The sequence below is a fragment of the Trachurus trachurus genome (assembly GCF_905171665.1).
Source record: "Trachurus trachurus genome assembly, chromosome: 11".
NCBI lineage: Eukaryota > Metazoa > Chordata > Actinopteri > Carangiformes > Carangidae > Trachurus > Trachurus trachurus.
In genome coordinates, this window is record NC_139904.1 from 4,418,975 (window position 1) to 4,440,493 (window position 21,519).

At 42.4% G+C, this 21,519-nt stretch overlaps 1 protein-coding gene across 1 annotated transcript in view; it reads left to right on the top strand.

Annotated features, from left to right (window-relative positions):
* The window catches only part of pkhd1l1.1 (PKHD1 like 1, tandem duplicate 1), a gene marked incomplete at both ends in the record, with an annotated part of 73,889 nt that extends 53,309 nt beyond the window's left edge, over positions 1 to 20,580 (top strand). The window contains 25 exons of the mRNA XM_083982335.1: positions 855 to 1,026; positions 1,140 to 1,228; positions 2,378 to 2,541; positions 3,970 to 4,099; positions 4,807 to 4,925; positions 5,688 to 5,817; positions 6,079 to 6,252; positions 6,371 to 6,474; positions 7,307 to 7,433; positions 7,527 to 7,648; positions 8,239 to 8,329; positions 9,765 to 9,913; positions 10,477 to 10,599; positions 10,715 to 10,826; positions 11,527 to 11,643; positions 11,747 to 11,912; positions 13,676 to 13,908; positions 14,892 to 15,056; positions 15,606 to 15,763; positions 16,309 to 16,444; positions 17,324 to 17,668; positions 18,168 to 18,319; positions 18,412 to 18,558; positions 19,126 to 19,279; positions 20,300 to 20,580. Coding sequence (XP_083838461.1) covers positions 855 to 1,026; positions 1,140 to 1,228; positions 2,378 to 2,541; positions 3,970 to 4,099; positions 4,807 to 4,925; positions 5,688 to 5,817; positions 6,079 to 6,252; positions 6,371 to 6,474; positions 7,307 to 7,433; positions 7,527 to 7,648; positions 8,239 to 8,329; positions 9,765 to 9,913; positions 10,477 to 10,599; positions 10,715 to 10,826; positions 11,527 to 11,643; positions 11,747 to 11,912; positions 13,676 to 13,908; positions 14,892 to 15,056; positions 15,606 to 15,763; positions 16,309 to 16,444; positions 17,324 to 17,668; positions 18,168 to 18,319; positions 18,412 to 18,558; positions 19,126 to 19,279; positions 20,300 to 20,580 — 3,860 coding nt within the window. The remainder of the gene's footprint in view (positions 1 to 854; positions 1,027 to 1,139; positions 1,229 to 2,377; positions 2,542 to 3,969; positions 4,100 to 4,806; positions 4,926 to 5,687; positions 5,818 to 6,078; positions 6,253 to 6,370; positions 6,475 to 7,306; positions 7,434 to 7,526; positions 7,649 to 8,238; positions 8,330 to 9,764; positions 9,914 to 10,476; positions 10,600 to 10,714; positions 10,827 to 11,526; positions 11,644 to 11,746; positions 11,913 to 13,675; positions 13,909 to 14,891; positions 15,057 to 15,605; positions 15,764 to 16,308; positions 16,445 to 17,323; positions 17,669 to 18,167; positions 18,320 to 18,411; positions 18,559 to 19,125; positions 19,280 to 20,299) is intronic.
* Between the last annotated feature and the right edge of the window lie 939 nt (positions 20,581 to 21,519).

Sequence of the window (21,519 nt, forward strand, 5' to 3'; positions counted from 1 at the left end):
ATGAAAAAAAAAGTATTAAATAGTTAATTTGCATTTAATGTTAATGGTTCAAAGGATGTCAGCTGAAAGGTCGGCCGACCCGGCCCCCACACATTTTTACTTCACCAAATCTGGCCCTCTTTGCAAAAAGTTTGGGGACCCCTGGGCTACACCATTGCTACCTGGCGCTAGGGATAGCCACAACGCTAACCTATGGGGGCAATTCTTTCAACCACAACAAACACTCAGAAAACAATCAAATATCTCTGGTACATGACTGGAATCCTTAGAGACACCACTGAACTCATATAGTGTAGCTTACAGTATAAACAGTATAAACTTTGTGTTTTTGCATGTAGTCACTCACCTCAGATAGCTGAACTCTGAAACATCCTGGAAAGACATTACTATCCGATCGCAGAGCGCCTGCTCTCCCCGCCACAGAAACAAACACTTTTTCCTTGTTGTGATGATTTCTTTACAAAAATAAACGGTGGAGCAGTGCAGTGGTGATGTCCAAAATATCTCTGACCGTTTAAGGATTCCAGTCATGTACCAGAGATATTTGATTGTTTTCTGAGTGTTTGTTGTGGTTGAAAGAATTGCCCCCCCATGGGTTAGCGTTGTGGCTATCCCTAGCGCCGGGTAGCCATGGTAACTCCGGTTTCACCTCCAGTTTGCCTGCATCAATTTTAGTCGCGGTTTTTGCTCCAACCAACACTGGGTGACCATCAGGACAATGATTTAGGGGTAAAAAATGACCGGAATTCTCCTTTAATATGACACAGCAGAAATTAGTTAAACGTGCTGAGTCATTCTTTAATTAGTTGTGTTGTTCAGATTTTAAACTCCCTCCTTCTCCTTCTTCTCTTCAGTCTCGGGGAAATCGAGCCAGCGACGTCGCCGCAGCAGCGTCGACCGCTCGATGCTCGACGTGGCCGTGAACTTCAGAGTTTATCGCTGCTTCTTCCCCGACTGCGTCCGGCCCCCTCCCCCGCCTCCGGCCACGCTCGCCCCCCTCCCCACCGGTCGCCCCGACGACTTCATGTACGTTACATCTCAGCGGGGACAAGAGCAAACACATCAAACCAGGAGTTTGAAGTGTGAGAGCCGTGATTGGTTGATTTGTCAGTAACGTGTCTCTGTGTCTCCGTCCTCAGCCTGTGGTCCAACGCCTCCTTCTGGAAAACCTCCGCTGAGAACAACTTCACTGCACCAGCAGAGGGCGCCGACGTGGTCGTTCCCTCAGGTAGGACGCAGAATACACCTTTAACTAAACATTCAACAAATTATAATAAATTTAATTTCACCCTTTTCTCCCTGATAAAAACAATCAATATATGAAACAACTAAAAGTTTATTCTTCTACTGTAGTCTATTAATATTCAGACATTTTCTTCTTATATAATTATAAGGGTCAGTGACAAATAAAGAAAAAAGTTTTAAATAAATGAAAACGAATAAGTAAAAAAGTGTTTTAAAAGTTGCTAGTTTTATGTCGTTTAAAATTACATTTTTTGAACCCCCTGAAAATGTCAAATGGTGTAACTACAAAATAATATTTTAGTGCACTTATAAAAATATACTTTCTTCTGAAAACATTAAATTGAAATTGATTTTTTCTGTGTGTCTATAATTTGATTTTAATGCATTTTAGCGACACTGGGCAGGACATGTCCTAGAAATAAAAAGTAAATCAAGATCAGTGATGGGAATAACGGCATTACTAACGGTGCTACTTTTTTCAGTAACAGTAATCCAAAATGTTACTGTTTCCCCCGTTATAACGCTGTTACCGTTACTTGACTCAAGAAGTCCCGTCACTAAATAGTGTAGTTATAGTTATATACACATTTATTTCAGTTCATCAACTGGTCGGAAAAAATAAACGTTTATATATAAACATAAAGTTAGAGGGGCAAGTCCAAATATTTTGACATATTAGAGCATTATATAAAAAATGTAACACAATAGTTACTTTTCCTGGTAATTAGTTACTTTTATAATGTAGTAATTCAGTTATTAACTAGTAACTATAGCTAATTACTTTTTAAAGTAACGGGCCCAACACTGATCAAGATAAACATACAAATATATATTTATATGAACATTTTATCTTTATTTTTTTAATTAATATTAATAATATCATTAATATGATATAATTTAATAATACTTTTATTAATGTTTTCATTCTTTTATATCCAAGTAATTTAAATTATGATTAAAGATTTTACATTTATTTTACCTGAGTTTTGTTCAGAAAGAGAGAAAAGGGCCAAACCGGCATCAGGACAGGTCACCGATGAATCGATGTGGTGTTGTTTTTGTCATCAGCCTCATCGATTCAGTCATCGATGAGGTCATCTGTGCTCACTGGTGTGTTTCTGTCCAATCACAGGGAAGTGGGTGGTGCTGGACAGCGACACTCCTCCTCTCAATAAGCTCACGGTCAACGGAGTTCTGGAAATCCCCGACACCCTGAACGCCTCGTCGTCAAGCAGGAAGAGGCGGTCGACAGAGTTCGTCTCCGTGACGATCGACGCCGTTTACATCTCCATCCAGGTGGGCGTGGCCTCAGGTCACGAGTCTGTTGATGTATCAGTGATCAAACTGTTGATCAGCTGATTGATTGATCTGTTGATTGACTTGTTCCTCCTCCTCTTCCTTCTCTTCCTCCTCCTCCACCTCCTCTCCCTTCCTTCTCCTCTTCTTCTCCCCTCCTCCTCTTCCTCTTCCACCTCCTCCTCTCCCTTACTTCTTCCTCCTCCTCTTCCTCCTTCTCTTCCTCTTCCTCCTCCTCCTCCTCTTCGTCCATCTCCTCTCTTCTTCCTACTCATCTCCCTCCTCCTCTCTTCCATCTCCTCCTCTTCCTTCTCCTCCTCCTCTTCCTCCTCCACCTCCTCACCCTTCCTCCTCCTCCTCTTCCTTCTCTTCCTCTTCCTCCACCTCCTCTCCCTTCCTTCTCCTCTTCTTCTCCCCTCCTCCTCTTCCTCTTCCTCCTCATTCTCCTCCTCTCTCCTCCTCTTCCTCCTCTCCTCCTCCTCCTCCTCCTCCTCTCTCCTCCTCCTCCTCCTCTTCTCTCCTCCTCCACCTCCTCCCTCTCTTCCTTCACCTCCTCTCCCTTCCTTCTCCTCTTCTTCTCCCCATCTCCTTCTCCTCTTCTTCTCCCCTCCTCCTCTTCCTCTTCCTCCTCCTCCTCCTCCTCTTCCACCTCCTCCTCTCCCTTACTTCTTCCTCCTCCTCTTCCTCTTCCTCCTCCTCCTCCTCTTCGTCCATCTCCTCTCTTCCATCTCCTCCTCTTCCTCCTCCACCTCCTCACCCTTCCTCCTCCTCCTCTTCCTTCTCTTCCTCCTCCTCTTCCTCTTCCTCTTCCTCCTCCTCCTCCTCTTCCTTCTCTTCCTCCTCCTCCACCTCCTCTCCCTTCCTTCTCCTCTTCTTCTCCCCTCCTCCTCTTCCTCTTCCTCTTCCTCCTCATTCTCCTCCTCTCTCCTCCTCCTCTCTCCTCTCCCTTCCTCCTCCTCCTCCTCTTCCTCCTCTCCTCCTCCTCCCTCTCCTCCTCCTCCTCCTCTTCTCTCCTCCTCCACCTCCTCCCTCTCTTCCTTCACCTCCTCTCCCTTCCTTCTCCTCTTCTTCTCCCCTTCTCCTTCTCCTCTTCCTCCTACTCCTCCTCTTCGTCCATCTCCTCTCTTCTTCCTACTCATCTCCCTCCTCCTCTCTTCCATCTCCTCCTCTTCCTTCTCCTCCTCCTCTTCCTCCTCCACCTCCTCTTCCTCTTCCTCTTCCTCCTCATTCTCCTCTACCTCCTTTCCTCTCCTCTCTTCCTCCTCCTCCTCTCTCCTCCTCCTCCTCCTCCTCCTCCTCCTCCTTCTCCTCCCCTCTCCCTTCCTCCCTCTCCTCCTCCTCCTCTCTCCTCTCTCCTCCTCCCCCCCCCCCCCCCCTCCTCCTCCTCTCCTCCTCCTCCTCCTCCTCCTCCTCCTGCTCCTCCTCCAGGGAGGTCGTGTGCTAGCGGGCCAGGAGGAGGAGCCCTTCAGGGGTCTCCTTCAGATCAGGTTGAGGGGAAACCACCGGACCCCAGACTGGCTGCTGCCCAACGGACCGAACCAGGGCTCCAGGGTTCTGGGTCAGAAACACATTTATATAATTAGTTACATTTATAATGTAGTAATTCAGTTACTAACTCAGTTACTTTTTTGGGGGAAATAACTATAACTTATTACTTTTTAAAGTAACCTGATCAAGCCCAACACTGATCAAGATAAACATACAAATATATACTGTATTTCATTTTACATATAAGTATTTATTTATTTAAATTACATAGTAGCCTACAATATTGTTTAAGATTTATATTACACTGCAAACAAGAATATTTGTCTTATTTCTTGTCAAAATGTCTAATTTCTAGTCAAAACTAATCTCTTTCCACTTAAAATAAGACTCATCACCTAAAAATTAACTTGTTTTTAGATCATTTTCACTTGTTTCAAACACATTTTCACTTGAAATAAGTAGAAAAATCTGCCAGTGAAAGCAAGTGTTTTGTGCTTGTAATAAGAAAGAAAAACTTGCTCCACTATCAGATTTTTCTACTTATTTCAAGTGAAAATATGCTTGAAAGGAGTAAAAAGTGTATAAAATCAAGCTACTTTTTATGTGATGAGTCTTATTTTAAGTATGATGAGATTTGTTTTGACTAGAAATAAGACAAATATTCTTCGTAGGACATTTGAGTTTTTGCAGTGCACAGGAAGTGTTTCCTGTGCCAGTTTTTATTGATGACTATATAGATCAATAATCAATAATGGTGTGTTTGTGTTTGTGTATCAGGTGTGTTTGGAAACCTGGAGCTGTTCGGACAACCTCACAACGTCTATCACACCAAACTGGCCGCGACCGCCGCCGCCGGCTCCGTCCGGCTGACCCTCGGTCGGTCTGTCGACTGGCAGGTGAGAGGCGTTCACTGACTCCAGGTTGTTAGGTTTAACAGGGTTCTTACGGATCCTTAAAAAGTCTTAAAAGGCATTGAATTCATTAATCTAAAAACAAGGCCTTAATTGGCATTAAAATGTCTTAAATCAATTTTTCAAAAGTCTTAAAAATGTTAACACTTGGTAAGTGGTATTTTATGATTATAATTAGTCTCAAATCTCAAAATAATTGGTAGCATTTCGACATAGAGAAGTTAGTGGCGGCCGTCAACGCTAAATTTCTCACCGCCACCAGCTCCCAAGTCAGTGTTTTTTTTTTTTCGGACTTTTTATGCATTTATTTTGAAAGGACAGCTGGAAAGAGACACAATCCAATGTTCATGTAGCAGTCACTTTACCTTGGATCACATAGGAAAGTGGGTAAAATTGTCCCTAACCCTATTATATGTAATTGATGTGGGTTTTTTTTTTCTTTTTTCTGCATTTGTGTTTATTGTGAAGTCGGTCTTAAATTTCATTTCAAGTGGCTTTAAAAAAAGTCTTAAAAAGTCTTAAATTTAACTTGGTTTAAGCTGCAGGAACCCTGTTTAAGTTTAATTTAAGTTTAATTTATTTATATAGCACCTTTAAAAGCAAAGAGCATTTGCACCAAAAGTGCTTCACAGTCAACAGGTCACACACATAAAACAACATCAATGCAATACAACAACATGAGACATGAGGATGTTTAGAAGAGTGTGTGTGTTTCATGACGCTGACGCTCGTCCCGTGTGTCTGCAGGTCGGAGACGAGGTCGTCGTCTCCACCAGCAGCTTCAGCGCCTGGGAGACAGAGAAGCGTACGATCAGCGCCGTGTCGTCCGACGGCCGCGTCCTGACCCTGAACCTACCGCTGACCTACACTCACATCGGTCAGTTCCTCCTCGTCCTCGTCTTCATCCGTCCTCTGTCTCTACAAACGTTTTTATTTTATTATTTATTTACATGTACAAAGAACATGAGGTCATCATGGGTGTTACTGTACAGTTAAAGGGATAGTTCAACATTTTGTCAAATTGGCCCATTGCCATGATCCCTATAGTCAGTTGATTCAAGCTGTTATATAATTCTCTACAAATGTTTTAACGTCTGTGTTGTAGAGTTGTCCTCTAAAGTGTCTGTGTGTGTGTCAGGTGAGACCCACTCTGTCCCCGGCTCGTCCCTCTCCTACTCTCTGGCCGCTGACGTCGGCCTCCTGACCAGGAACATCCGGGTCGTCGGCGCCGACTACGCCGACATGATGACGGAGTCGTTTGGAGCCAGAGTCCTGGTCGGGTCCTTCTCCAGCGGCGGCGTCGACTACAAAGGTTCACAACACGTTCCCTCACCAGCCACGCTCTGCGGTTGCTATGGAAGCGTCATGTAATATGATGGGATGTGATGTGATGATGTCATGTGATGATGTCATGTTGTTTCCTCCTGAAGGAAAAGCTCAGATCAGGAACGTGGAGTTTCACCACTCGGGTCAGGAAGGCTGGAGCGACGACACCGACCCTCGGTACTCTGTGGCCTTCCTCAACCTGGGACAGGTACACACACACACACACACACACACACAGACACACACTCACACACACACACTCACGCACTCACACACACACACACACTCACACACACACACACACACACACACACATGAATTGAAAATTTCCATTAAACATCCACAGAGCAGGTGGAAAAAGTCAGTGAACCCTTGGGTTTAATAACTGGTTGAAATTGTACCACTTTTTCTAGAATTTTTTAACTTTTTTTTTTAGAAATTTTACCAGTTTCTTTTGGAAATGTTTTAAAACTTTTTTTCTTTTTTGGAGGAATTGTACCACTTTTAATATTTTTTAATATATAAGGGGCCGTGTCCACCGGACGCGCTTTCAGCGCTCTGGGCGTCTACTTTCCATTCAGATCCTATGGAAGTCGGCGCCCTCAGCGGAAAAAACGTCCTTGATGTGGAAAAGTTTAAAGGTGTACAGAAAAGAAAATTGAATTTGAGCCCACTCTGGATCATAAAATTAATGTGATAACTCATCTTTCAGACGATGTAGGTCAAACTTTGTGCAAAATTCTATTTTTGAGTAAATCCGGGATGAAAGTGTGTATTTTTTTTTCGCATTGGATAATGCAGGCGCACGGATTATACCCAAACCATGATGCTCCTCCACCGTACTTTCATTTACAAAAAATTAAATCTTAGTTTCATTCGTCCACAAAACATTTTGAAATGGAAACCAAAGCAATTATGCAGAAAACGAGGAGATTGCAAAGGGTTCACATACTTTTTCTTGCCACTGTAACATCATTAACAGAACCCCATGTGGCCACCAGGTGTCTCTGTTGACTCTGCTCCTCTCTCTCTGTCTGAAGGTCTCGGGTGGAGAGTCGTACCTTCAGGGCTGCTCCTTCCACGACGGCTTCTCTCCGGCCATCGGCGTCTTCGGCACCGAAGGACTGAACGTGGACGACAACGTGATCCACCACACCGTGGGAGAAGGTCCACACTGATCTCCCTCGTTAGGCGCCGTCCTCTCTCTCTCTCCTCGGCAGCAGCTTCCTGACGTTCCCTCTCCTCCTCCGTCTGTTTCAGGCATCAGGATCTGGGGCAACAACGTGACGGTGCGGAGGAACCTGGTTACCATGACGCTGTGGCCCGGCTCCTACCAGGACCGCGAGGAGCCCTTCAACTTCGACTGGAACGCCGCCATCGAGGTCCGACTTCCCCCCAGACTCTGCTCAGACCACTTCCTGTTTCTATGACCTGTCCTGTTTCTCAAATAAAATAAATAAGATAAAATAATAATAATAAGGAAATAAGTGAACAGCAAAAACGTATACACAAAAAAGTAACATCTCATAAGTAACGCAGTTTACATGAGCGAAAGGAGTAGGAAGAAGAAGTATAAACTTATCTAATCCTACCCCTATAATTTTAACTATATGTTCTAATTAAAATCATAGCACAAAGACATTACATTTATTATTTCATTCCTCCATTACACTATGTACCATTTCCTGCCACATTTTAATCCAAATAGTAAGCAAGCAAACACCTTGTGTGAATTATTCAATGTACCTCTGTCTGGAGAATCATTTCTTTATGTCTCTTTTTAAACATGATTACACTCGAAATGGTTTTTACTTCAGTTACTCATATTATTCCACAGTTTTACTCCACAAATGGTGATACAGAAGCTTTTCTTTGTTGTGCGAGCTCTGCCAACCTTTAGATTTGATTTCTCTCTTAAATCATAACCTTGCTCTCTTTCATTCATCTTCATCTTCATCTTCGTCTTCACCAGGTGAACGAGGGCACCAACGTGGTTCTGCAGCACAACGTCGTGGCCGGCTACGAGCGAGTCGGCTATCGCATCAACGGTGAACCGTGTCCAGGTAACTGACCCAGAGTCAGATTCACTCACTCACAATAGTCTGTTAAAAGTTCAGAGACTCCCAAAGCATAAGAGAAATACACACCTGCTAAGCCCCATGAAGCAATTTACCTTTTAATTAAAAACTATAATGTGTAATTTCTGTCAATCCCTACAGAAATCCTGCGTAATTACAATAACCCTTAATAGTTGTTGTTGCAGTTTATTTTGAACAAAAGATGACGTGTTTACAGCAAATGCATTGTCTACTGGTTTATGTTGTTACTTTCAGTATCGGCATAGCTGACATTCAGTATCCCACTGAGCACGATATCATTTTGAATATAAGTGTAAATTAACCCCAGGCTGCAGCACTAGCTGCATTTGCTTCCATTTCAGATTAAAAACCATAAATGGGTAGAAAACATGCCAGGCTAGAATAATGATTAGTAATGACAGATTAGAAAAATGAAATGAGGGTAACCCTTTAATTTAAGAAAGAAATAACAAGTAATTGCGTAATGTCTAGAAATTGTCTAGAATAACGATTGATTGCATAGAAATTGTCCAGATTAATCAATTTCCAGGACTTGGTGGAGAATTCTGGCCTTTCCCAAAAAATTCAAAGCATGAAAAGCATGTGTAATCTTTTACCTTTATGAAAAACATGACATTACTATGAAATTGATCGTTATTTCTAGACATTATTGAGCAATTAATTGTTATTTCTCAACATTATCACGTAGCCTAACTAGCTGGATGTGAATTAAAGGGTTACAGAAATTAGTTTGTAGTAGGTGTGTAAGTAATCATCAATAATCAGTATTATTGGCAGTAATAGAGGAATAAAACATCAAAATAAAGTTTAGCTTAGGGCCCCATGGAGGTTTGGGCCGGCCCTGTCCGTCAATATTTAATGAAATCTGACTCAAAATAATGACAACATACAGAAAATAAACACAATATACCATTAGAAACTTCAATAACCCATACATAATATCACTTATGTACATAAACATATAAAAAACCAAGGCTACAATTTCATAACCTTGCTTTATAATTATATTAAAAAATCCTTATTTGACTAGAAATGATCAAGTCTATTTTTAAAAGAGTTCCCTGACAGAGCTGCACTTCATCCTCAGGAAGCTCGTTCCATACTTTTACAGCCCTAAGTGCAAAGAAATGTTTTCTTTTGTCACAACGACACCTTTTTGGTCGGAGTTTTAAGGAGTTCCCTCTTCGTTCATACCTATTATTCCAGAAACTAACAACCGGCTCCACTGTGGAATCGTATATTTTATGGACAAGTTTATACACCTCAATCATGTCACCCCTATATTACCTCCTATAGACAAGAGTTGGCAGTTTTAATGCCTTAATCTTTCTTCATATGACATCACATTCAGACCTGGGATTATATATATATACAGAACGTATAGCCGTGCTTCCTGCAGGTCAGACCAATGAGAACCAGCGGTGGCTCCATAACGAGGCTCACGGCGGTCTCTACGGCGTCTACATGAACAAGGACGGTTTCCCCGGCTGCAGCCACATCCAGGGCTTCTTCGCCTGGAGGAACTTCGACTACGGCGTCTACTTCCAGGTGCGGGAATCAAACTCGCTCCAGTTCACGAGCTGATTGCACTGCAAAAACTCAAAGTCTTTCCAAGAATACTGTATTAGTCTTATTTCTTGTCAAAATGTCTCATTTCTAGTCAAAACTAAACTCTTTTCATTTAAAATAAGACTTGTCACCTAAAAATTAACTTGTTTTTAAATAATTTTCACTTGTTTCAAACTAATTTTCACTTGACATCTGCCAGTGAAAGCAAGTTTTCTTTCTTATTACAAACACAAAAAACTTCCTTTCACTGGCAGATTTTTCTACTTATTTCAAGTGAAAATCAGCTTGAAAGAAGTAAAATGTGTCTAAAAACAAGCTACTTTTTATGTGATGAGTCTTATTTTAAGTAGAATTAGATTGTTTTGACTAGAAATGAGACAAATATTCTTGGTAAGATTTTGAGTTTTTGCAGTGTGGTTCAAACTGATCTGACCAAACCCACAGAGACTCACCTGCTCCTCTTCCTCCTCCCTCCTCCTCCTCTTCCTCCTCCTCCTCCTCCCTCCTCCTCCTCCTCCTCTTCCTCCTCCTCTTCCTCACAGACCATCATGAGCATCATGGTTTCCAACGTGACGCTGGTCGACAACGGGATGGGCATCATGCCGCTGATCTACGCCCCCCCCTCGCTGTCGCACGCCTACGCCGACAAACCTGTTCACGTCAAGGTGATATATATATATACTGTATATATATAGTATATATATATAGAGAGAGAGAGAGAGTTTATCCTCCTTCACTGAGTCTCTGTCGTTTTAAATCTCCTTCCTGTTTTTTTCCCAGAATGCCTTGCTCGTCGGCAGCAGCCCCAACTTCAACTGTTCAGACACGTTGCTGAGCAGCGACTTCAACATCGCCACCACAGACTCGCACCGGGCCCCGAGGCCCCCGAACGGTACTGACACGGCCCTGGAGATGTTTAACCTATTAGAGCCTTTAAAGGAATAGTTTACCAAAAAATTAAATCCAGTCATCAGTGCCTCCCCCTCATGCTGATGAATACTCCGGAGTAGTTTTTTATTCCTCAAAGTGCATCTGGAGACCCGGGAGGCCGGTTCGTAGTCCAACCAAAACTTTATATGAGAGTCAATAGGGCCCGACACAAAAACGTCCATAAAACTACACAAAAACCATTTAATATTCCTCCACACTGCTCGTCCACTGCAATCCAAGTGTCCTGAAGGGAGATAGTCCAGAGTTTACTGGAAACTACCTCATTTAGGACATTTTTACAGCCTAAACAGTCCTGGATTGAATTTGCCTGGTGCACGGACTTGCCTCAATGACGTAGTTTCCAGTAAACTCTGGACTATCTCCCTTCAGGACACTTGGATTGCAGTGGACGAGCAGTGTGGAGGAATATTAAATGGTTTTTGTGTAGTTTTATGGACGTTTTTGTGTCGGGCCCTATTGACTCTCATATAAAGTTTTGGTTGGACTATACGAACCGGCCTCCCGGGTCTCCAGATGCACTTTGAGGAATAAAAAACTACTGAATTTCATTTTTTGGTGAACTATTCCTTTTAATGTTTCTGTCTGTGACAGGAGGAAAAGAACAAAGTTTACTGATTTGACTTCTCTTTGTTTCGGTCCAGGAGGCAGATCTGGGATCTGTTGGCCCACATATTTATCTGCTCAGAACACGGCTCCAGAGAAGCCGCACCACGGCACCATGAGCTACAACGCCATCGCAGGACTGATGACGGTCAGAGGTGAGTTCAGGTTCGGCTCGGAGATCTGAGCTTCGTCTTCAGGTGAAGTCGTCTCAACTCGTCCGGTTTCTCTCTCTCTCTCTCTCTCTCCCTCTCTCCACAGACTCGACGTTTGTCGGCTTCAAGAGCGTCTGCTCCTCCCAGACCAACTTCATGTTCATGACCAACCCCAAGAGCGAGGACCTGCAGCACCCGGTGCAGGTGTCAGGGATCCAGATGTTGGACAGCAGGACGGAGGCGCAGGTCTTCATCCACAGGCCTGACGTCAGGTGAGACCACGGCAGGAGAGTTTGTTGTTAGTTTGTGTTACAGTAAGGAAGCGTATTGCATTCACTTGGAAAAAAAAAGCTTGGTTTTTGGCAGTAATTAATTTTTCTGTTCTGTCAGCCTTCACTTCATCATGGATCAATTAGAGCTAGATTCAATATATGTAAATGCTCCACTTAAAAAAAATACAGTCGAGCTCTCCCGGCCTTGTTTTGTGCTACATGTATATAGAGCGTCTAAGGACTGATTTCAAAATAAAATGACGGATTCAATCGCATAATTTGCAAGATAAATTTCCGAGGAAAAGCCCACTATTTTTCTTTCTTATTTTCACTGTGTTTCCTGTGAATTCATATTGATATTGAAAGGAGACGACCTGTTATTACAAAACACCGCCTCAGAGAGTGTCACCTTTATTTTGAAATCAGTCCTTACGTTACTTAGATGGGAGACTCTCATCAGATTTTGAAAGCTTGTTAAGTCAGGAAAAAGAATTACCCCGAAAAACAGAAAAATATTACTCTGAAAAACAGAAAAAATTACCCCGAATTTCAAGTGAATACAATACGCTTCTGTAAGTGCTGCACTTTGCAACTAGTGAATACATCAACAATAAATGGTCATAATAATAATTATAACTAGGGCCGGGACTTTATCGCGTTAATTACGATTAATTAATTACACAACAATTAACGCGTTAAAAAAATTAACGCATTTTAAAAATTAAAAAAAAAAAAAAAAAAAAAAATTTTTTTTTTTTTCTCACGTGTGTCTACGTGCGGTGCGCCCGCACGCGAGAGAGGCGGCAGTTTGAGAGGCTGACTGGCAGAGATGAGAGCTGGTGAAACGCTAGCATGGTTATTTAAAACACCATCTCTGATCTCTGCCTGCACATAGATACACAGACACGGGCGCACGCTAAATGCGCTATATCGCGCTAATTGCTCAGCTGCAGCGCTATATCTACGACCTGTCACTGTCACAGGTGCAGCTCATCTCATTATGATAGGACTTCACCCTCAGAGCTGTCTGTCTTCAGACTGTCCTGACCTGTCCCTGAACATCACACAGGGACAACATGGAGCTGCCTGTGTGATTGGTTACTGACTTTTATTAATGTTTACATCAGGCTGAGTTCAACAAATCAGTTTATGCTACTGTGATTTAAGTAGCCTAGTTAAATACTACAGTAATCATCATAGTGTATTGGAAGGAAAGACCATTTAATCTGTATGTATCAAATATCGATTAATGAATTAATCGATAATTTGCATCCCTAGTCTGTTGGTCTTGGTTAAGTACCACCTTGAATGCTTAAGCTTATGTATTCAGTCATTCAATGGTATACTAAAATCCATGTGGAAAAAAAATGCTTCTCACTGTTCTCAGGTCAAATATTTATATGCGATTAAAATGCGATTAATTGCGATTAATTAATTACAAAGCCTCTAATTAATTCGATTAATTTTTTTAATCGAGTCCCGGCCCTAATTATAACTGATGGAGCGGTCAGGGCAGGTCTCATCTGTCTCCCTGCTTCCTGCCTCTATTCATTGTCACTATCAAAATAAAAGCATAAAATGGCCAAAAAATAACATAAAAAAAGAAGTGATGTAAAAGCTCAACATGTTTTTAATATAAAAACATAAAAACAGTTTGAACAGACTGTGTCAGATTCAATGTTGTCAGATTTCCGAGCTGCATTAACAGTCTCACACACACACAGACAGTGTAATGAGTGAGTGTGTTTCTGTGTGTGTCTCAGCAAGGCGAACCCTGCCGACTGCGTGGACATGGACTGCGATGCGAAGAAGAAGACTCTGCTCCAGGACCAGGACGGTTCCTTCCTCGGCGCCGTCGGGTCCGTGGTGCCTCAGTCTGAGTACGAGTGGGGGGGCGACCCGAGGAGGGGGCTGGGCGACTACCGCATCCCCAAGGTGATGCTCACCTTCCCCAACGGCAGCCGCATCCCCGTGGAGCAGGTCGCTCCTCGCAAAGGTAACGGGAGAATCGGGAGTGTTTCAAATTCGAACTTCAAAATTCAAAATACAAATTTCAGTTTTCATTTAAAGGGATAGTTCAACATTTTGGCAAATTGGCCCATTGCCATAATTCCTATAGTTTTAGGAATAGGTTTGTAGGCTCATGGGATTTCTTGGTTTCCCTCATCAAACTCATCAAATACACAATCCAACAACTCCACAACGCTCTGGTGGACAAGTTGTGACCTGCACATTCACCACGCTATGAGATAATAACACAACGTTACCACACAGAGTTGTTTTAGAGGGAAATTCATGCTAAACCACTGATGTGCGTTGCCTTCAGGGACAGTTTTTCATCAAGCAGTCTCTGAATTTCCCTCTAAAACAACTCTGTCTGGTAACGTTGTGTTATTATCTCATAGCGTGGTGAATGTGCAGGTCACAACTTGTCCACCAGAGCGTTGTGGAGTTGTTGGATTGTGTATTTGATGAGTTTGATGAGGGAAACCAAGAAATCCCATAATGAGCCTCCGTAGCGTAGCTCTGAGCAGCTCACGGCTCTGCTCCGCCGTTCTAAAAATAGCTTGCACCGACAATTAAAGGTAACGAACCTGCTACTGCTATGGCTATAGGGATTATGGGAATGGGCCAATTTGCCAAAATGTTGAACTATCCGTTTAATTATCCGGTAGTTGGGGGAAAGTTATTTTTTGTGGAATAATCAGAAGTTAACTTTATTTAGGCCTACTTTATCACTAAAATTTAAAAAAAGATAAGGTGCAAAATATCAATGCCTATATTCTACATTATAAATGTTGCTTTATTTGACCAATTTGAATTGGATTTAAATCATATTTTGTTCCTGAATCCACCAAACCGCTGGGATCAGAATACGACACACACATTTTCAAGATTTGATCCGATCCATGATCCAAAATCCGATCAGATTACTTTTGAACTGGGCCCTGCTCTTCACTGTCTGTTTCTGGTCCTCAGGTGTGATCCGGGGGAACTGCACCTACATGAATTCCTGGCAGAGCTACCGGTGCTTCGGGATGAACTACAGGATGCTGGTGATCGAGAGTCTGGACTCGGACACGGAGACCAGACGTCTGTCCCCCGTCGCCGTGCTCGGGGACGGCTTCGTGGACCTGATCAACGGTAGGACCGGCTCCTCGGTTCGAATCCGTCTGAGCAGAAAGGTTCAATCAGGGCTTGACGCTAAGCTTTTTTCCAAGTAGCACTGTGCTACCATGCTGAAAAATTTAGTAGCACACAACATTTTTTAGTAGCACAATAAAAATTTTGCAGTTTTGGTGAAAATATAATTTTTAAACAAATAAAGTAGATTTAGCCTATAATCCTAACCCTGTAGACTCCTAATTTTTAATGTTATAACTGGCTCTTTGCCTTAACAAAAATCAGGAAAGACAAACAATGCAAATATGTGTGAGAAAATAGAATATTTACAACCAATATTAGTTTTTAGTTTTGTGCTGTATGTGTGTGCATGTGGCCCTGGGGTGGGGGCATTGATGAGCAGTGAACCTATATTTCCCTCAGTATAAAAAGCTGAACATTACATACAGGGCTCAACACTAAGATTTTTTAGGAGCACAATGAAAAATGTTTAAGTAGCAGGCTGTTTAAGCCTTAAATAATGCTGTTTCTGTCTCTGTGTCTCTGTGTCTCTGTGTCTTTGTGTCTCAGGGCCCCAGGACCACGGCTGGTGCTCCGGCTACACCTGTCAGAAGAGAGTGTCTCTGTTCCACAGCGTCATCGCCACCGGACGCTCCTTCGACGTCTTCTTCACCAGCGTCAGTCCTCAGAAGCTCCGCCTCATGATGCTCAACGCCGAGGCCTCCGAGGTCGGTCAATCAATCAGTGTTCATTTACAAAGAACTAGATAGATAGATAGATAGATAGATAGATAGATAGATAGATAGATAGATAGATAGATAGATAGATAGATAGATAGATAGATAGATAGATAGATAGATAGATAGATAGATAGATAGATAGATAGATAGATAGATAGATTGATAGATAGATTGATAGATAGGTTGATAGATAGATTGATAGAACTTTATTTATCCCGAAGGAGATTCTTCTGCCAGGATGCTCCAAAGGGAAATGTGCAAGGAAGATAAACAGGATACAAAGAGGAAGTATATGATAGAATATATCCTACAATGTCTAAAACAATAGAATATACACTACTAGTGCAAAGGCAGCAACCTAGACATATGTTAAAAACTGTGCTACATACATTTGAGTGCAATACATAACTTAAAAATGATATAATACTAATGCTAAAGGGCCTAAACATAATTTTAAAAATGTAAAAATGAGGTGTGTTGTTGCGACTACAGACTGACCGACTGACTGTCTGTGATGTCTTGTGTCTCTGCAGAGCGTCCTCGTCTCCATCTTCTACTCCAACCCCCAGCGGCTCGACATTTACGTCGACAACAAACTGGTCCCTCCGACGAACGCAAACTGGAACTCTGACAAAACCGACTACACACTGAAGAAGCCGCTCTCCGCAGGTACGGGACAAGACAGAACAAGAACATGTTACATAACTCTGAATAACCAGGATGAAACTGAGGAGGAGACTCTGAAAAACCTACTGAGTTGTTGTTCATAACTGTTTGAAGAGGTTCTTGCATCAGGTCTTTTTTTTTAAAGGGATAGTTCAACATTTTGGCAAACTGGCCCACTGCCATAATCCCTATAGTCATAGCAGTAGGTTTGTTACCTTTAATTGTCGGTGCAAGCTATTTTTAGAAGGGTGGAGCAGAGCCGTGAGCTGCTCAGAGCTACGCTACGGAGGCTCATGTGATTTCTTGGTGTCCCTCATCAAACTCATCAAATACACAATCCAACAACTCCACAACGCTCTGGTGGACAAGTTGTGACCTGCACATTCACCACGCTATGAGATAATAACACAACGTTACCAGACAGAGTTGTTTTAGAGGGAAGTTCAGAGACTGCTTGATGAAAAACTGTCCCTGAAGGCAACGCGCATCAGCGGTTTTGCATGAATTTCCCTCTAAAACGACTCTGTGTGGTAACGTTGTGTTATTATCTCATAGCGTGGTGAATGTGCAGGTCACAACTTGTCCACCAGAGCGTTGTGGAGTTGTTGGATTGTGTATTTGATGAGTTTGATGAGGGAAACCAAGAAATCCCATGGGTCTCCGTAGCGTAGCTCTGAGCAGCTCACGGCTCTGCTCCGCCGTTCTAAAAACAGCTTGCACCAACAATTAAAGGTAACAAACCTACTGCTATGACTATAGGGATTATGGCAATGGGCCAATTTTGACAAAATGTTGAACTATCCCTTTAATGAGAAACCGTGCCAGCCCATCAAAGTAAAAGTTGTATTCCTGCTCCTCTCTGATGTTCTCGGTTCTCCTCAGGTCAGTACGTTCCTCAGCTCAACGCCTCCCAGGGAACCAACTTCTTCGACCAGGACTTCAAGATGCTGAAGGTTTTGGTGCGAGGCTCCGAGCCGGTGGAGGTCCGAACCTCCCCGGTCCTCGTCCTGGCCTTCGACCTGCCCGCCATGACCGAGGACGAGTTCTTCGGGGACAACCTGGTCCAGAACCTCGCCACCTTCCTCAAAGTTCCTCCAAACATGATCCGCATCACCAACATCATCCGCGAGGACGGCGGCGCCCGGCGCAGGAAGAGGTCCACGGGTCTGAAGGTGGAGGTGGAGATCAAGAAGCCGCCGGTCCAGGCCACCGACAACAGCACCAACGGTGAGAGACCAGAGTCTGTGTTTGGTTTTATTCTGCAAAAACTCACAATCTTTCCAAGAATATTTGTCTTATTTCTTGTCAAAATGTCTAATTTCTAGTCAAAACTAAACTCTTTTTACTTAAAATAAGACTCATCACCTAAAAATTTACTTGTTTTTAGATCATTTTCATTTGTTTCAAACAAATTTTCACTTGAAATAAGTAAAAAAAATCTGCCAGTGAAAGCAAGTTTTTTGTGTTTGTAATAAGAAAGAAAAACTTGCTCCACTATCAGATTTTTCTACTTATTTCAAGTGAAAATCTGCCTGAAAGAAGTAAAAAGTCTAAAAACAAGCTACTTTTTAATGTGATGAGTCTTAGAATGAGATTTGTTTTGACTAGAAATGACATTTCGACTAGAAATAAGACAAATTTTCTTGGTAAGATTTGGAGTTTTTGCAGTGTGAAGGTGAAACAGGAAGTGACAGTAGGATGTTTGTCTCTTGTCTCTCGGTCTCAGATGAGGAAGACTTCGCTCTGCTGAAGAACATCGCCGACGACCTCGGCCAGGCCGCCGTGTCCGGGAACCTGAGCCGATCCATCGGCTTCAACGTGTCGTCCATGGGCGTGATCCCGCCCCCACCCCCCTCCTCCGACCCCAGCTGGAACGAGGTGACGCTCCAGGCCGAGTCGCAACGAGCCTCTGACTCTCTGACTCTCTGGCGTGCTGCGTTCTCATTGGTTGTTTCTCCTCTGCGCCTCAGGTTGCCACGGAGGAGGTGACGAGGGAGGAGCCGAAGGTCAGCTTCGTCTCCAGCGTCTCCAGCCTGCTGCTGGTCACCGAGCCCGTTGCCGGGGAGTTCGTGGGTCCGCTGCAGCAACAGCCCAGTCTGATGGCCGTGGACGAACGGGTGAGACGCCGCTGCAGCAGCACGGGGCCACACAGCTCCCTGTTCGATACCGCCACACTAGAACAGCAGTAGAGACTCAGTGGAGACTCAGTAGAGCATCGATAGAAGTTTAGTAGAACCTAGGGCTGGGACGATATGCTTTTCTCCCGATTCGATTCTTCTATGATTTTTTGGATGGCGATTCAATTTAAATTGCGATTCTACTGCACACAAACACTGTAGAAGCCTATAAATGAACATACTTCATTATAAAGTACTGTACTCTCTGTATTTAAAAAAGGCGAACAAATGCACATTGCACAATATTTCAAAAAATAAATAAATACAAATAATAAATACATTTTAAAAATCGATTTTTGAAAAAACAATCGATTTAAAAATCGTCAAAAAGGATATCGCGATATTTATGTGAATCGATTTTTTCTCCCACCCCTAGTAAAACCTCAGTAGAGCATCAACATCAGTAGAATATCAGCAGAACATCAGTAAAACTTCATTAAAACTTCAGTAGAACTTCAGTAGAGTGACGTCTTTAACATGAGGCTGTGATTCTGTCGTCGTTTCCAGGGCGACTGCGTCTCGGTGGGCGTGACCTCTCTGACCGCCACGGCGAGTCTGAAGGACGCCTCAGGGAACATGGTGGACGGCCTCGAAGGCAACACGACCATCCTGTTCAGCACCTGCTGGGCCAACTTCACCGACCTGTCCATCGCCAACAGTGGTAAGAGCATTCATTTATTAAGGGGAGACACTACAGGTGAATAGGAAAAAAAACAAAAAACTAACAGATTTCACCTTGAAACTTCCCAAGTTTATCACTTACATTAAGAAAAATGTTTTTTGTATTACAAGTTTTGTCAAATTTTATGTTTAAATGTGTGAATGGGGCAATATCCAATTAAATATGCGCTAATTTGCATATACATTTCCAGAGCAGAAATCTGAACAATGGATAAAGCTACTTTAAAAATTCTTGATTTATTTTGTTGACATATTAGAGTCAGAAGTTTTTACAGAGGAGGATTTTGGATATCTCTTTTTATCACTCTGTAAATGAGAAAATACTGTCACCAGCCCTAAAAAAAAATCAGCTTTCTCCATGTTGTTAGTAATAAAATGTTGTATAAATGAGGCTGTGGATGATATATCAACAATCCCCTCTGTAGAAACCTTCAGAATATAGAAAGGGATCAAAGTGGAAGGTTTGGTGTCTGTAAGTGCTGCTGAAGTGGAGATTTCTAGCTCAGAGTCTGAGTCTGAGAAACGCTTTCTGAGAAAAAGGCCTTTAAAGGGATAGTTCACCCAAAATTGAAATTTCATTCATTATCGACTCACCCTCATGTGGACTAAGGGCTGGGAGAAGTTTCAGAGTGAGTAGATAATGAGTGAAATTTCAATTTTGGGTGAACTATCCCTTTAAAGACTTTGGACTGTAAAATTACATAGATTGTTATTGTCAATCGTACTTTTATGATTTGTTGCTGATACGGAGGAAATGACAAGAGAGAGAGCTTTACAATGACACCTGACATGACATGGGTCAAACTAACTTTTGGTGAATTTAGGAGAAAACCTACCGATGAAAGACGAAAAATGTATGTAAAATAAAAACTTTAATGTGGATTTTCTACCATTTATTTCCACTTTTCTGAAAGAAGACATGTTAAGGAAGAAAAATAACCCAAAATGTCAACATTTTATCAGTGCTCACGACGTTCTCTCCTCTTCTCCTCCTGCTCAGGTGAGAATCTGACCATGGTCTTCACCCTGAAGGAGTGGGGCGCCGCCTCTCGGTCCTTCTCCGTCAAAAACACTCCGACCACCGAGCCCCCGACCACCTCCTCTAACACCACCACCACCTCCTCCTCCTCCTCCTCCTCCTCCTCCTCCCCCATCACCACGACGACCACCACCGACGGCAGCGTCTTCGGCTCCAGCAGCACCGTCACCGCCAGCAGCCTGTGTCTGGTCAGCGTCATCTACACGGTGGCGTGCTGCACCGACGGCCTCCACGTCTGTTAGACAGATGGGACTGATCTGCCCTACAAAGGCAAAGTGCAGTATCTATTTTTTTTTTTTTTGACCAATCAAAAGTGTGGCATATTCTCTTCAATCTGGTAGAATTTGATATTGGTACGGCTAAAATTTCCAGAGTTATTGGGCTTTTTATTTTGCTGTCCATTCAAAAAAAGCACTGTGAAACCAAGGCAAACTAGTGCAGTATCTGCAAAGAGTAACTGTACTATCCCTACATCCTATAATTTACTCTACTCTATAACTCCATTGGAGTAAAACCAAGGAAAAAGTGCAGTATCTGCCATAAAACGGTCAAAATTGGTCAGAAAGACAAACTACAAAATACATTTAATTCAGTCCACCTTTATCTAATCAATTATAGACTTGGTAGTTATTCATAATTTGATGCTTACACTGCAAAAACTCAAAATCTTTCCAAGAATATTTGTCTTATTTCTTGTCAAAATGTCTAATTTCTAGTCTAAATGAATCTCTTCTCACTTAAAATAAGACTCATCACCTAAAAATGAAATTGTTTTTAGATCATTTTCACTTGTTTCAAACAAATTTTCACTTGAAATAAGTAGAAAAATCTGCCAGTGAAAGCAAGTTGTTTTGTGCTTGTAATAAGAAAGAAAAACTTGCTCCACTATCAGATTTTTCTACTTAATTTCAAGTGAAAATATGCTTGAAAGAAGTAAAGTGTCTAAAAACAAGCTACTTTTTAATGTGATGAGTCTTTTTTTAAGTAGAATGAGATTTGTTTTGACTAGAAATGACATTTTGACTAGAAATAAGACAAATATTCTTGGTAAGATTTTGAGTTTTTGCAGTGTAAACCTGACAATGATTGTAAAAATATACGCACATCCCTTGCTTGGGCTGCTGGGCTAAGGGGAAAGCAGAAAAGAGAAGAAATAGCCCGCACAACCTTGTTTTGCTCCA